General features: G+C 36.8%; 1 protein-coding gene and 1 long non-coding RNA gene across 2 annotated transcripts; one reads left to right on the forward strand and one right to left on the reverse strand.

Annotated features, from left to right (window-relative positions):
- Nucleotides 1-2,962: 2,962 nt before the first annotated feature.
- Nucleotides 2,963-4,697, reverse strand: LOC105666893 (activating signal cointegrator 1 complex subunit 2 homolog). The gene is made up of 3 exons (XM_048409858.1): nt 4,528-4,697; nt 3,653-4,301; nt 2,963-3,425 (listed from the first exon to the last, which is right to left on the reverse strand). The coding sequence occupies exons 1-3, from the start codon at nt 4,654-4,656 to the stop codon at nt 3,055-3,057; spliced, it is 1,149 nt and encodes a 382-aa protein (XP_048265815.1). The 5' UTR covers nt 4,657-4,697; the 3' UTR covers nt 2,963-3,054.
- Nucleotides 4,698-5,050: 353 nt separating this feature from the next.
- LOC125385900 lies at nt 5,051-7,609 on the forward strand. Its single transcript, XR_007225637.1, has 2 exons — nt 5,051-5,193; nt 5,744-7,609. It is a non-coding gene; the product is annotated as an uncharacterized LOC125385900 (long non-coding RNA).
- Nucleotides 7,610-16,595: the final 8,986 nt, after the last annotated feature.

Genomic DNA, 16,595 nt, shown 5'->3' on the forward strand with positions numbered 1-16,595 from the left:
GTTGTTATTTAGGAGTCTATTTACTGTGAATTATCAAATTAGTTAATTTAATTTGAATCGTTTTGAAATTATTACTTTTTTGTAGGTTCAACAAGAATCAACTTAAAGTAATACGATTTTTATTACGAAAGGTACCGGTATAAGGTATATATATATTCATCTACGGCAAGTATCCGTGGATGAATGGCAAGTATCTGTGGTCGAATGGGTACAATTCGTGATCAAATGGCAAGTACCCGTTGCCAAATCGGGAGAATATAGTTTTAGATATAAGTTACTGATACAATCGAAACAAAAAATTCTCTAAGCAATTATAATTTTGAATGTATGATGGCTTACAGTGGGAACAAAACATAAGCATAGATATTTACATAGAGTATAGTCGTGTAAAATAAGTATCTCTCTTTTCAATTAATCTTTGTATAAGTATGTATTCGATATTATCTAATAATAAATAGTGTTTAAGTGTGTAATACTTAATGTTATTTGTTGTTACCTGCAGTCTATTTACTGTGAATGATAGAATTATATAATTTATTTTAATCGTTTTGAAATTATTACTTTTCCGAAGCTCTAACAAGAATCGACTTAAGTAATACGATTTTTATTACGAAAGATAACGTTTCGTTTTTAATAATATACAGAGTTTTGTGTATATATATATATACAATATACATATTTAAAACAAGTTTGAGAATATACTTGTACTAATGAAAATATTACGTCTCGTGACTCTACTATTTATATATTCTATTCCACTCAAACATCTGTTTAGACGTATTTGTACGAACCCTGAAGGAACCCTGAATTGCTGAAGATTTAAATTTTTTATTACTGTCGAGGCCATTAATTTATACAATACATACTGAAAATTGGGACACTCCTTAGAGTTATTGCTCATTACGGTGAAATATGGTATAAGAGGTACTCGATTGTCGCTTCCACCGACGAGTGACCTTCGGTGGGGGTGGCGACAACCCATCACTAGTTTTCCTTCCCGACATCATCGTCACCGAATAACGCTTTGCTAAAAACACTATCTACATTTATCACACATAACATTCCTAGACATTTATATTCTTCAAAGATTGTTGGGAACAAATAGTGATATTTTAATTGATAACTCAGTGTTAAGCGATGTTTTAATTATTAACTCAGTGTGAATATCATTCGAACCACCCCTATTATTTTAACCGAAATAGGCAATCGGCTGATTCGTGGCATCGATTATCGTATCGAGACGAGACGTTGCGACTGTCGTTGATGCGTTATACTGCAAACGCGTCTCCCCGCGAACACGGTTGAACAGGAAAACGAAGATTAATCAATCTAATATTTATTGGAATATATTTATATTCTTATGTTTTGTTCATTATTTTTGTCCTGTATACTTACCTAAAAATAAGGTATTATGATATCTATACCGTATCACGTTCGCATAAAGGATAAAGGACGAACGCTTACGTTGTATCGCTGTAGAATATTTGCCCGTATAAGTTCTGATCCACGATAACAAAACCTTTTTGAAAGACGTCACGAAACAAAGAATAATGATTGTGATAACTGGCGGCAAACCGCGATCAGCGGACGGGTTCTCGAGCACGTCGCGAAGACGCGTCATCAGCGTCGACGTGCAACCACAGAGCCGCCCACTTTCTTCCGGATGAAATTTATGTATGGAAATATCGTCGCGAGCATTACGCATGTAGAATATCACGACCAGCAGCTGGAGGCCCTCCCGTGACGACACTTCGTAGGAAAATGTATTTTAGCGTTCACGATGGAGGCGGCAAGGTGGAAATACGCGCTCGAACGACCCTTTCCTTCTCCCGCGCCATTCGTTTCCCTCAGGTTGCCTCCTGTCGTCGAACGTAAACCTCTGGAGTCTTCATCGACAACCCTGTAGGCATTGAATGCCGCGAGCTACCACATACACTCCCGTTCATAAGTATTACGACACTTTTTGTTTTCGTATAAAACGCGGTAATTCGTTTAAGTAATCGTTTGTATGATTAAGCGAACAGGATTTTGCACTCGTGCAGAATAACCATGTGAAAGTTCGTAAAAAGTATTTATAAGTATCATAAGAGAAACATGATGAATATGAATTAAGAATCATACGTGTCATATGCACGAACCTCGTTGGGAAAGTTCTTTACGAATTAGATGTAAAACTCAGAGATATTGATACTTTTGAGCAATAGTGTACTATGTATACCATCTTTCCTTATATTTTCAGGTGTAGATTCGCGCTGTACTACTGCGTGCTCGAACGTCTCCTCATGTTTTATGCACGCACGATGACAATTTTATGAGGTGGGAACAGATTGTTAGGAGAACCAAGAGATGAATCGGTCAGCGACCGTGAAAACTCATATTTACCTTTCCGTTTTTGTTGCACCCTGAAAGAGACGTTGATCCTGAATGTTAACCATACGCGAATTTTTATGTCTAAATCGTATACTTTCATTTTAAAAAATACGAATGTGTTTAATGCTTTGACAAGACATAGCAAATAATTGATATGAATGTATCACTCGATATAATTTATATCGATAACAATTATTCTTCAAACTTATACTTTTTACATATATTTTATTAAATAGAGTTCTAAGACTATTTAAAAATCATAAAAATTATAACAATTTAAAAGAATGTAAATAATTTGTTGATTTAATTTATTTAAACATTAAAAGCAAAGTAGCAGATAAATAGTAAAAAAATAAAATTTTTGGAAAAATTATTTTACAAAATCCCCGAAGAAACTATTGTTGTCGGAAGAAGAAAAAGACAGCACAAAATATTAATTATTTTAAAGGATCCAATATTTTTCCAGTCAAAATACCAATGATCCTTAAATTAAACACTTTTAAAAAATAACGATATCAGGTATCTTCATATTCATTTATGAGCTTCGCTAAAAAGTCTCATAGGGTGTATAAAAGAAACAGAATAACAAACATTTTTATTATGCGTAAATATATTTGCAACAAAAACTAATACATAGTTGCATATAAAGTAAATGTTCTACTATAATACATTATAATTGATTATTTAATACACAGCCGTTACAATTCCATTTATCAGAAGAGGAAGGGACACGGTCAAAATACTCAAGCCAATTTTCACACCTTCCTGAAGAATAAAAAGTCCGAGTCGGGCTGGGTTTAATGCTGCTATCTCAGCGAATGATTCTACAATGGTAACGATCAATTTGGCTACGGCTAGGATAGGCTTAGCAGCATGGACCGCAAGCCTTACACCGTTCGCAACGGCGTTGACAAAATTCTCTTCGTTGTTCAAACGGCGTGCAGCCAACTGTTTAGCTTTATCGACGTTCGATCTAAGTCCTGGGACCGGGGAGATAATTGGAATCGTTGGTAACGTGATCTCGAGTTTCCTCACCACAACCTTGTTTTCAGCTTCTGTAGAGAAGATGTTTTATTGGTATATTTGACGTAAGTCGACCACTAACGCGACACTAGTGTCACGTGTGATTCTTCTACTGGGTTGTTCAGAAAAGTTCGTAACATTTACATTAATAATTGTTTGCGCCAGAAATTGTAAGAAAATTAAAAAAAAAAAGAAAAAAAGAATTCGATTTTTTGAGGACCTACGATATCTTAGAGAATAATAGTCTTTGCGAGGTTACCTTCCGCTTTGGTGGGTGGTTTTCGGTTGTCCTTATTATGTATAGGTTTTGTCGCCGGTTTTTGTGATTTTCGGTCGTTCTTATCCTTTGCAGGTTCCACCACCACCGGTATTTTTGGTTTTCGGTTGTTCTTATCCTGTGCAGGTTCTACCACCGGTATTTTTGGTCTTCGGTCGTTCTTATCCTGTGCAGGTTCTACCACCGGTTTTTTTGGTTTTCGGTCGTTCTTATCCTTTGCAGGTTCTACCGCCGGTTTTTGTGGTTTTTGGTCGTCCTTATTCTTTGCAGGTTCTACCGCCGGTTTTTGTGGTTTTTGGTCGTCCTTATTCTTTGCAGGTTCTTCCTCCGATTTTTGTGGTTTTTGGTCGTCCTTATCCTTTGCAGGTTCTTCCTCCGATTTTTGTGGTTTTTGGTCGTCCTTATCCTTTGCAGGTTCTTCCTCCGATTTTTGTGGTTTTTGGTCGTCCTTATTCTGTGTAGGTTCTACCGCCGGTTTTTGTGGTTCTTGATCGTCCTTATGCTGTGCAGATTCTTCCTCCGATTTTTGTGGGTTTTGGTCGTCCTTATGCTGTGCAGATTCTTCCTCCGATTTTTGTGGGTTTTGGTCGTCCTTATTCTGTACAGGTTTTATCACCAGTTTTTCCTTTGACTGCAAAAATAAAAAACAAACACATTAGTCTTTTTTTGACGTAAAAAGAACAGAATGCAACATTTATTTTATGAAAAAGTATTGGATATTATTGTTGGTATTTTATGTTTATTGCGAAGACATTTAATAAATATAATTATTTTTTCCACAAACACAATTTGTTTAATAAATACAAAAGTTATAGATGTAGAAGCTTAGGTATACGATTTTGTACGCATTTTCATACCTCGGATGAAGAGGACGAAGAGGATGAGTCAGATGAGTTGGATGACTCGGATGAGGCGGCAAAACTCATCTGGATGATGGTGCCAAAAATACAGGCGATGAGCAGGAGATACAAAACTTTCGGAGCCATGTTTGCTTCGTGTTATTAATTGCGTGCAATCAACTGATCCACTAAAAAAACTGCCACATATTTATACAAAACTAATGAATAGCGGTCTACTAATTAACAAATGCTAATGAGGTACACCTGTGTTTTAGAAATACGACGTAACGATGGTATTTGTATAGAAGTAACTTCCGGCATTTTTTATCCCTCGAATATCGTAATGTATTATTATGTCAAGAATGCCTAACTATCGATGCACTTGTGATGCATCATATCTTTTTAAAAAATAATAGCGTCTCTCACGAGATACGTCAACCGTCAAACAAATGCCAGAACTTCGTCATACATGTGGCGTGCATAATTGCGTTCTATTAAGACAATTGTCTGCATCGTAACTTCCAATCGACAGAATGTTTGTTTTAGATATTTACATACATGTATACGTTTCATATTAACACACTTGAGATAATATCATGAACGGTATTTTTACTAGTTGCAAATTACAAGTTACTAGTGCTAGCAATTTTTTACACGAAAGTAAGAAGGTTAGAAATAAAACACGTAAGTTAAATAATTATTTGATGTATTAGATTGTCCGAAAAGTGCCTTTCTTTTACAGTGTCTTTTACGACGACGCATCTTTATACAAATATGAAACCTAATGTGTCGAACGTTGTCTTTACTTTGATAAAACAAAATGGATTATACGTAATTCCATAAAATAATATAAAACGGAAAACGTTGTGCATCCATTATTTCCTTATAAAACGAAAGAAACTTTTTGGACGATCTAATAATATCTCTTAATTTATTACTCTAACGCTATAACTCTTTCAACTATTTGCAATTATATACGTATATAAAAAAATTCGTCCAATTTTACGTAGAATTTCATCAAATAGAATTTGTAACACATTAAAATTAAAGAATTTATTCAAGAAACAGAAATACAATTTTCCGAAAGAGCTTTTTGCTTCAAGCTTGAACTATCTGCTCGTATTAAGTTTCGGGCGCATCCTCATTGCCAAAAACGCACCGTTTATTCCAATATAATATACGAAATATCACGAATAAAATACGGCATCAAATATAAATTCTTTTTCAACACTAGCAAAGAGATGTTCAAGCACGAAGATTGACGCAATGGCGGGATCTTTGAGGGGAATTTCCGTGAATTTTCGCAAGGAAACGAGCACGCGGCATCCCGTCTCGAAAGTTTTCCTTTCAGATCTCCACCGATTCGTAAACGAAGATTTCGACTTCAACGTTTCGCGTTCGCATCGTTCGTAAACAAAGTCTGTGCAGTGCGTGGGTCGTCGTGCCTAGAAGAATTTCGCGAATGTTCGCAATATTTCGCGTCCGATTCACCGATAAAGATTGAAGTCTCCAGCGATTCTATTGCGGTCGCCTATATGTTTCGCGGAATTTCCAGCGGAATGAAATGCCGCTTCGTCCAACTATCGGCCGAACTCTCAACTATTCCTCAGATCTTCAACTAAAGCTAAAAGAGATCCCGGTCAGAGATGAAAGGAACCTAGCAAGGACAAAGAAAGAAGGTCCTGCTTCTGCCGACTTAGTCCTTGGAATTCAGCCAATTCGTATAAGAGCTCTGTCCGCTTTTCCCGTCAGCGAACTATTTATCTGAGAGAGTACAGACTCTGCTGTTTTGTCTTTAGGATCGATCATTCGAAGACAGTTTATTTTTTTAATTCTATTAGAATGTCCCAATCGTAAAAATAGCCTGATGAGCGTTAAGTTTGGAATCTATTTTCAATTTTTACGGGGAAGCAATATTTGGAATATTTCACATTTGCAATGTTCAATTTAAGAAATCATCAAATTTAAGATGTTATTTGGAAATCGAATAATTTTTTATGATCATTTTTCGTATTACCTACGTAGCTTGTTATAATGAAAATTTCAATTGCTCGCAAACTATTCGAATTTTGTACATTTATTTTCGAATGCGTATTCCTGACTGCCATTTCTATCGATACATCATTTTTGACAAGAAATACGATGTAGACGTAAAAAGAGGGAGTAAAGCTGTACGAGTTGCAAGAAACGAATGAATCCACCCTTTTGTACGTGCATCCCTTGCATGAAATACAATGAGCAGCAGTTTTAACAGCTGCGTCACTTGTAGCGTACACATTTATTACTATCGCGCGTGATTAATTGCTATTTTGTTCTTTCATCGTGTGTTTTGTATTCTTGTGCGGACTTTTTAAAAAACTAGAAATCATAAATATAATATTTTGTATCGCGGAGAGGCGTGTGGCACTGACTAGCATACAGTACCAACCAAAATTAGTTCTGCGTCTTTTCACCAGATGCTAGTACATTGCTTTTATTTGTTATAAAAAAATGAAAATAATAATTCTGTGTAACATATTTCAGAGTCATATTGTTTATTCCATTATTTTCGCTCTTCTGGCACGTTAAATGTATACGTTGATATTTCGGGTGTAAAAAGTTATCTTCTAGAGCTGATATTTTCTTTCTCAGTTAAGTAAATGATCTTTTTCTGTTATGTCTACTATATCTAGTTGTCAGCCCCAGTATTGCGACTTTTTCTTGTATATTATATACATTATAATCTAAACGTTTCCATATGTTTGTTATCTCGTACCAATCATTCAGCCATCGACCAGTACAGATTACACTTTTTTATCTGTTAATTTAATTTGTTGGCAATTGAAATTAAATTAGAAGATGTTTATTTACTCTTTCTTTTACCTTTTGTCTAAAATTCCAAAACAGAAAGAAAGAAAATTGACAGACGAGAACAATGTTGAATGTGGCTTTGAAGCTACTCCCCGAAAATAAAATGAGCCAAAGGCAAGCTGCTGAGGCTTTCAATGTTTCAAAAATGACGAATGTAAAAGCTAGGCACACGTCGAATACACTAAGACTAAGAAAACATTAATTATTGTACTTGCGATGCATATTAGAATAAAATTTGAATAATAATGTATATTTTAATTTTTAAATGTCTCTTTTCTAACATTATTAATCATTTAAACCGAAAAATCTACTAATCACATAACTGATCGGTACTAGTCGACAATTTTTCGTTCCCTATAAATTACAACATTTCTGCTCTTGCAAATTATCAATTCTTATTATTGAATATCATAAAATTAATTTCCCTGCTTTCATTAAGTTTCATTTATACTACGAACTCATTCTCTAAATGTCGATTTTTGCCGACTCTATTACAAGATATAACAAAAAATCTCAGAGCGATCGGTACTGCACAACTACAACATTTGAAGTCCTAATTTATTTATATATTTTATTGATCTTCCGTAACTACTTATTATGACGAATATTATAAAACAGAGATCAAGAAAGACTTCCAATTTTTATAACAAAGATATTAAAAGTATCTTCAAAATTATCTCAAATATAAATTTTACTCTTAAACATTCCAATTAATCTTAAATTTTCCAATAAACTTCAACATTTCCACTCACAAATTTTATCACCTTTCGTGATAAAAGAACTTATCCCCAAACCTAAGATGAAACATTCTTGCCCCACGTGTTGCCTTCCAAAATTACAGTATCCGCGACGAAACTGTCAGAAGCAGGCACGCTAGTACCCTCGTAGAAGCGAATAATACGCGAAGAACAAGCGCCCAGGGACGCATAATCGGCGAGGAGGCTGGGGAGCAGCGAAGAAAGGGAGAAAACATATCTGAATCGTGAGGAGCCTCGGGGATGATGCACGCGCTCGTTCGTTTACTTCTCACCGTTTTCATCCCTCTGACGACAATCGATGTGCTCGTCCTGTTCGGTATTTAATACGTTCTCGTCTGTCATCGACGGATTTGATAACGCAACCCCACCGCCTTACCGAGTGGATCGGAGTATAAAAAGAGAACGAAAAAGAGAGATGAGCGGCAAGAAAAGGGTTCGCGCTAGTAAGGGCGCCCTTTGATTTATGTAGTCGTGTCGGTGAAACGACGGCAAACATCAATCACCTAAACGTGGAAGCATCAGGCCATCGAGCAGGCATGTGCGATTCACGCGTACCAAATCGACAGCTCGGATGAATGTGCGAAAAAAAAGAGAATACTGTCTTGATAACCCGATGTTACCTCTCAGCTGTTTCTATCTGTATCTCCTATACAGATTTCACAAGATGGAAGCTCGATGATACCGTTCATTTGCTGCAAAAACGACGTAACGAAAAATTTGCAGTTTTTGAGTTATTACTACGGGAAAAAACGCTTCTTATATAAATGTTGATGGCGAAGTGAATTTCGCATCGAGAGTGTGATAATTTGACTGTGAATATTTAAGCATTTATGTATTTATGCGAAATTTAAAGTGGCAAAAATACGCAGAATGCGTATAATATACAAAATTATATCAAATATCCAAAGTACAGTATTCGTTATAATTTTTGACACATAAAAGAACCTCCATCTAAATTTGAATTCTTGGGAGCATAAAAGTTTAAATTTGCATGAAAATCCGTGGTTTAGTCATAATTCAGAATAAAAGTAGCGCTCTCAGTGAGTGTTCGTGTTCGTCTACCCTGGAAGAACTTATGTTTTTTTTCGATCAAACGATAGATGCCCAGACACACAGTAAGGTTAGCAATGATTGTAGCGTTGACGCACGTGCGTGATTGGCAGAAATTCATTTCGCGCGATTTACATGCCACGGAAATTGCGTGTCTGCGCTGCGTATATTCCGAGACCCTTTGTTTAGATGGCAGCGTTTGTCATCCTGGCCCGGCGTAGGTGAGCTGTCTTCGAGACATAAGACAGCAATGGCTGCCACTACCCTTCCACCATGTGGAATATTGGGCACAGATGCAAAGTGTCGAGATTGCTGGCGGGTCTACTGCCGTACAAGATGATCTAACGTACACGGGAGGGACCCATTATCTTCTCCAAACGCGTCCATAAAGCTCACCGCTTCTTCGCATAATGTTCTACGTCTTTGGGACGTTGTAAAGGTTATCAGAATTAACGTGTGTTCTCATACACAGAGATTTTATTTTAACCGATTTAGCACCACGCAGCGCAATCGCGCTGTTCGCGTATTGTGGTGAACTGTGTCGCGATGTTTGGTCACGATCGTCAATTCGCAACGCGCTCGGTTCCTAATGTAGCTCGTCGCGAGTTATATCAGAGTTTCCTCTCGTAATTACTTTTCTTTTTTCAAATAATCTTAAACCACCTGCATAAACAAAAAAAAAAAAAAAGAGCAGCGCGATCACGTCGATCGGCATTTCTCGCAAATAAATGAACGAACGCTATCTCGCTGCATGGTACAATCCGACACGGATTTTTAAAAGCCCCTGGCATTAAAACGGTCAACACTTTCCCGACCGCTAGAGATTCAACAGCATACGTACATCCGACCGGCATCTCAAGCGCAGATTCTCCCTGGCGTCGGCTCTGTTTCGGTTTAGACTCTCCAATGCCATTCTTTTTGTTCATCGCGAATAGTAAGTTTTCCAAATTGGTATAAAACTGTGGGAGCTTACAAAGCAACGCAACTGACGCAACTGGGCAAGGTACCTTAGTACTAAATAACAAATTACTGCTCAAATAATAAAAAAGATTGTCGGTGACAAAAAGCCGGTTAACAGACTATTGGTCGGTAAAGTGTTCACAGCTTACCTTAAGGTACAGATTTTTCAATATCTTCGGTGTAATTTGTTGTTAGGTTGAATCTATGTTACAGAATTATAAATGTGTGTCGCATATATTACAAAATTATTTTTTATTCGTGAAGACAATTTTCATTTACAGTTTTATATTCAGGCAAACAATTGGTTATCTGCCAAGCTTTCTTGAATTTGAGATTAAGATAATGGAACCTATCGCATGAAGAATTTATTGAACAATAATATTACTTTCATAAAACTTTCTTAGAGTTTTAGAAAAAAATCAGCGTTTAAAAAGATTCACTCGATTAAAAACGCATGGTTTTGCGGTAAAAATCGAATTAGCTTCCAAAGTTTCAGGCGCAATAGCGAGGCTGATGTCTGGTTGACGTGAAATTGTAAGATTATTCGTTTTAACAGAACTGATTCCGTAATCAAGTGGTACAGGAGGGTTGAAACGGTTTCTGTTCCCCTGGCGGATGTCGCACTAGCCACGCGATGCAGGCCGCATGCATCGGCGCTGCAATGTTTGCCGATCAAACAGACTTTATAACGAGATGAACGCGTGCAGTTTGTTGACGGAAAATATTGAACGATCGTAAGGCCTAACATTGTGCTCGACAAAGGCCGGCTAGTATATTTTCCATTCAATGAGGCAAACGATTCTTTGAATGCTAGAAATGCCCCAGATTTTTCAGTTCTACATTAACCCTAATATTACTTCATGTCACAGATTGTTCTTTAACCTTGACACGAATGGGAGAGTCCTAAATATTATATAATTATATATATATATGATCTACATAAATATAATAATATAAAAAATTATAAAATAATAATAAGGTCGAAATCAAGTCCTTTTTAATTAACAAATATGTGTATATAAATATAAAGATATATATATATATACACATATATGTTAATTAAAAAGGACTTGATTTCAATCTTGTTTCTCTGTAGTTAAACTTTATTGAATCGTTTCTGTACTCGAAACTGTTTCAAATCAAATCGAACAAATGTTTCTCATATTACATAAGCAAAATTCTTTTCTTCACAGTTTAGTACAGGTTGTCTATTAAAAGATTGTCAGGTGTTGAATAGTGAATGGCAAGACATTATTACGCAATCAATTACAATCTATAGAACTGCTGTAATACGGAGCAATTGGGTTTCACGATGCGGTCAGACGCAATTACCACCGATCTCCTGCGTTTGCAACGTAGGATATTCAATTCTCCAGGAGAGTTTCGCTAGAAGCACAATGGGGCTGCGTAAGAACTTGTTAGAACGTATAGACGATATCGTAGGCCATGCTTGTTCCGAATGCTCTCCAGTTACATACATAACAATGGAAGAACGAGTGGCGATCAATTTTTTCGTATATACGAAATCGTAAGAACCTTCTCGGCGGATACTTTCGTATCTTCTACCAAAAGGAAATTGGCTGGTCGGCGCCATCTGACCATTAGGTTGACATATCTCTGAATTGGTGTCAGAAGCATCTGAGACCGTTTGGATAGGTTCGTTTAATCCTAGAAAATTAGAGAACGTATAAAATGTATAAAATACAGGAAATTCGCAGAAAATAATTTTCTGTCCTTTTTACATTAGGCTAGGCACGCGAATAATTTAAATACTCAGAGATCTTGAAACACTCTCACTTACACGTACAATAACGGGCAAACGTTTTCGAACGAACGCTATTTGCTGGAATCTTTCAATAATTAAGTAAAACAATAACATTATAACGTGCAAATTAATTCACTTGCTCATCGATAAAAGCGAAATTACTCTCCCACCAAGCCAAATTTTAAATAACCCAAGTATTAGTCTTTTTAATTCCACCATTCTAAAAACAATTATCATTAGAAGGATACAAAAATCCTAATAAAATTCACGATATCCCGCAGATTCAATTCTCATAAATTATTAATTCTCCAGAAGAACCAATACCAATAACAGTCACAAAAAAAAAAAGAAAAAAGAAAGAAATTCTCGATAAGATCGTTGGAGTTAGAAATGCAAATTAATGGGAACGGAGTGATCCATTTAGCGAAGGGGGCCATCCTCTAACCGAGACCAAACAGTGGCCTCGTAATGAGATAGCTTGAGCCACAATACACCCTTCATCCGAGCGGAAGAGAAACAAGAGAATAGCATTACCGGGGAAACGTACAAGCGATCTCGACCAATCAATCGTTACTGAACGTTGTATCGCTATCATCGTCAAAAGCGGCAACAACCGTAACCACGATCGTGTCGATTACCCGCCTACGGACTATAGACGAAAGCCTAAAGTCCAATTAGGCGAAGGAGCTTATCGGTTTGTAATCCAACGCTCCGAAAAAATCCCAAACCTCTCGATTCAAACCATACTCTCTATCTAAAGGTAGGATTTCCTATAAGCGGCGGACACTCGCGTCTGAACATACGCATTCACTGCTTTCAACTGCAACTAGACACAGCGTTTATACGCAGATTGAATTTTCAGTGTACTGAATAACTGAATCTTTTATGTCCTGAAGCACAGCCGAAAGAAAAATCCTCTTGCTGAATCGATCAGATTATTCTCTTGGTATATCGATCAAATTATTCTCTCGGTATATCATCGATCTTATCTGCGAAATACAGATTGAAACCAGCCGAAGAGCAGCGTTTACGCACGCTTGTACACATTGTATAGTCCTCGTGAATTTCCACGAAGCTCGATCAAGTGAACGATCTATGGTCCACCTCGGAGGATTCAGACGTGTGATCCTTGATGAAGAGGTCATTGAGGCTGAGGCTCGAATCACCACGAGAAAATCGACCGCTCGAGTCGCTAGTGCTCCGTTAGATAGCTTACGAGGCAGTTACCAGGCCGTTACCATGTCGATGGTGCCACTTGTCTCGAGAGGCTGCAACCTGCTTCAACCCTGCACGAAGGACACCGTAGCGTTCGTGCCTGCTTCATCAATCGCTCGAGTGACTTTGACATGGCTGTGGTGGCCGCTAATAATTGACTTTGAACAACAGATCATGTGTGTTCCTTTAGCATATCTGATTCAGATTTGTTTCATACATTTGGTATCTTTCGTAGAATGATTTATCAAGTAATAATATCCAGCAATGTATAGGTTGAAAATTATGGACTATAGAGCTTTCTATTAAAATTTATTAACTTCTATGTTTGCAATAAAATAGAATTCTATTTGAACAGAATTCTTGAAAGTGAAGAAAAGCTTGTTGCATTGATAGACGATTGTGCCGTATATCTTACATTGAGATGCAAGAAAGTAATCGAAGGTTTATATACGAAAGAACAGGGAGCAAAGGGTGTGTAAGTGGAGACGACTGCTGCACTTCGTAGATAAAACAGAGTAGGGTCTGGAGCAAGCTAGATGCAGTGGTTCGACCAACCTGGAGGTCCAAGACCTGGAGAGCTCCTTAAATCACATGTAATCGTTTCCGACCACTCGCTGTCCAGACCCGTAGGATCAGACAGCACCAGTTTAGACCAACGTGTAAGTAACCTCGTCCAACCTTTTTGGTCTCTTTCTTTTATCGTTTCCCTGAAATCGTTCACACCTTGTTCTCGTTCCCAGTAAGATGTATTCTCGATTAATTTACTTTCAATCTAACGAATTTCTGATCCGAATGAAAGCTTTTTCATCTTTTTCTTTAATCCTAATTTTATATAATAACGTCGCGATTGTAAGATAAATTGTAATTTTACTTAATATAGAAATTAGTAATTAACACTTTACCGCTAGCGGTTCAACAGCATACCCACGTCCGACCGGCATCTCAGGCACAGATTTTCCCTGGTGCCGGCTCTGTTTCGGTTTAGACTCCCTAATACCATTCTTTTCGTTTATCGCGAACGGTAAGTTTTTCTGAATGGTATAAAACTGTGGGAGCTAACAAAGCAACACAACTGACGCAACTGAGCAAGCCGATTAATAGGCTATCGGTCGATAAGAATCGGTGACGAATAACCGATTAATCGGCTATCGGTCGGTAAAGTGTTAATAATGAATAACTTTTTATTAATTTAATATTAATTCAAATTTCTCCTATTATCATATAATTTTCTACTCTCAGAATCTGCACTAACAATTTGTGCCTTTGTTTATTCACTTTTGAAAAATTCTGACTTAACTATTTAAAATAATGTCTAGGTAAATTCTAAATAAATTCTGAGTAAATTTCAAGGTAAATTAAAAAAGAAAAATGCTTATAACATCTGTACTTTCCAATTTACGTGGTTGATCAATATGACTTTCCAACGACATATTTCATTACTTGTTAATAAATTACATATAATATAATTAATTTCATCGCGTAACAGGTTGTTTGTTGTTCTTGTTTTCTTTCTCTTTTCTTTTTTTTAGACCAATATGACACGGTGTATCGAATGTTTCACGAAAGCCACAGAAACACGCAGCAGGATTCGTGGAAGCGCGACGCGTCAGGTTCACGATCGGTGTCATTTGCCTAGGAAATTACGGTCTTCTGTCACACTGACTAATCTACTTCGTTACACACGACAACGTAACTCTGTCACTGGTACCGCAACTCGCTCCGCTTTTCGCTTCTCTACGCTCAGCGACCAACTTCGTTTAACTCATTTCCCAGCCACCGGTTCTTCGCGACGATCGTCTACGAACGTATCCTATCGAAACCACGTTCTTTTATACTCTACTTCCCTTTTTCTTACCTCTGTGAACTGTGTTTAGTAACTCGAATCGAGTGAGATTGAAATGATAATGTAAAATCACTTGATTGGCAATGTTTATTAGATTTTATCTAACTCTGGTAAATATTAGATGATATATACAATAAGAATCATTATAGTTAGAAAGTTATGATAGTCGCTATAATAAAGAAAACAGAAAATGGTATTTTAATAGAAAGAAATTCATATTATACAGGACTTTAAATAGATTAAACCACTGACAGATACGTATAATCGTAGAAATATTGATTTTCGTAGCTATATATAACACAGAATCTTTTTCCCTAGATTGGATCGAAAGAGTGACAATCTACGTACACCGTCGCGAATGAGATTTATTTCTGGCAAGAACATAAGCGAGTTAGAAGGGCGTCTCGGTCCGTTGATCATAGCTGATTCAGCTTTACACCCTTGTGATTCCAAACAGCACTTTATCATGCGTAATAGATCATAGGGTGCAAAGATATACACGAATCTTTCGTCATTAAAAATACACTCAATACGAACAATAGAACTCAAAAATTGCTTTTTATACACTTTTAAAAACTGCGTGACTTTTGAAATGAAATACTCATCTAGTTGTTTAGTTTTTTCTGATTTTCGAATTTCGTTTTCATTATTAATTCTATACGTGGGTAAGTTAGATTTCTGTTTTACGATGTATAGAAGATAAGAGGTAATTCATCAATCATTTGGAAGCTATTCTGTTTGATGTTTCAATTTGATCATTTTCCTTGTACGATACTTGTTATACGAAATTTTTATAAGAATTTTGCAATAATTATTTCGCGCGATATATTTGCACGATCTTCGCGAAAATTTACATTTAATCACAGAACGACATTCAAATAAAAAAATTAACAAAAATGTACCTGTCACTGTCATCGTCACAAATGCACAATTATTCCATAACTCATTGTCTAATCATAATTAACGATCAAACGATAAAACATTTGAAACGCAGCAATTATCCAATTACTTGGAGCACGGTACAATAGACGGGCTTGGCCATTGTGTGGAAATGACTTGTTGCAATTGCACGTTACGTGGATAGATGGTTGTAAAAACTGGAAATACGTTGTTCAATTAAACCCGGCGCAAGAATTCTGCAATCAATGACGGCTTGTCAGAACATTCATCCCAATGATTTGGCCCTTTAACATTGCATCAGCGTAATGGATTCGTCCGCAATCCCATCACGGTAGAGATATCAGGGCTCTGTAGCTTAAAATAAGCAGAAAGTTGGATCGGGCCAGACACAGAAGTATTGTAATTATGCTAATAGCTTCGGCGCTTCGAGCCCTTCTCTGATGTGGTCTAGTGCCGGACGAGTTCGGATTAGCTGATCAAACCAACTTTTCCTTCTACTTATTAATATTACCTTGATCTTCCGTCCCTTTTTTCCTCTCCTTTCTCTTTTCTTTTCTTTTCGCAGTTCTCTTTTCCAAAGCTTCTCCTCTCTGTCTTAGGCTTCTCTTTTTCGTTACGTCAAAGTACAGTTTCAGAGAATCTACCAAAGGAAAAGTCTCGAAGATTTCTTCGTTACGTATGCCTATGCCTGTAGAACCACCGCGGGGAAATGTGAAACAGCACGGTGTTTGACCAAATAGAAATT

This window comes from Bombus terrestris, chromosome 11 (assembly GCF_910591885.1).
Source record: "Bombus terrestris chromosome 11, iyBomTerr1.2, whole genome shotgun sequence".
NCBI classification, from domain to species: domain Eukaryota; kingdom Metazoa; phylum Arthropoda; class Insecta; order Hymenoptera; family Apidae; genus Bombus; species Bombus terrestris.

Coding starts and splice junctions, on each gene's coding strand:
- LOC105666893 (XM_048409858.1), bottom strand. CDS start 4,656: ATGGCTCCGAAAGTTTTGTATCTCCTGCTCATCGCCTGTATTTTTGGC. Junction 4,302..4,527: donor CTTCGTCCTCTTCATCCGAG/GTATGAAAATGC, acceptor TTATTTTTGCAG/TCAAAGGAAAAACTGGTGAT. Junction 3,426..3,652: donor ACCACCCACCAAAGCGGAAG/GTAACCTCGCAA, acceptor TCTTCTCTACAG/AAGCTGAAAACAAGGTTGTG.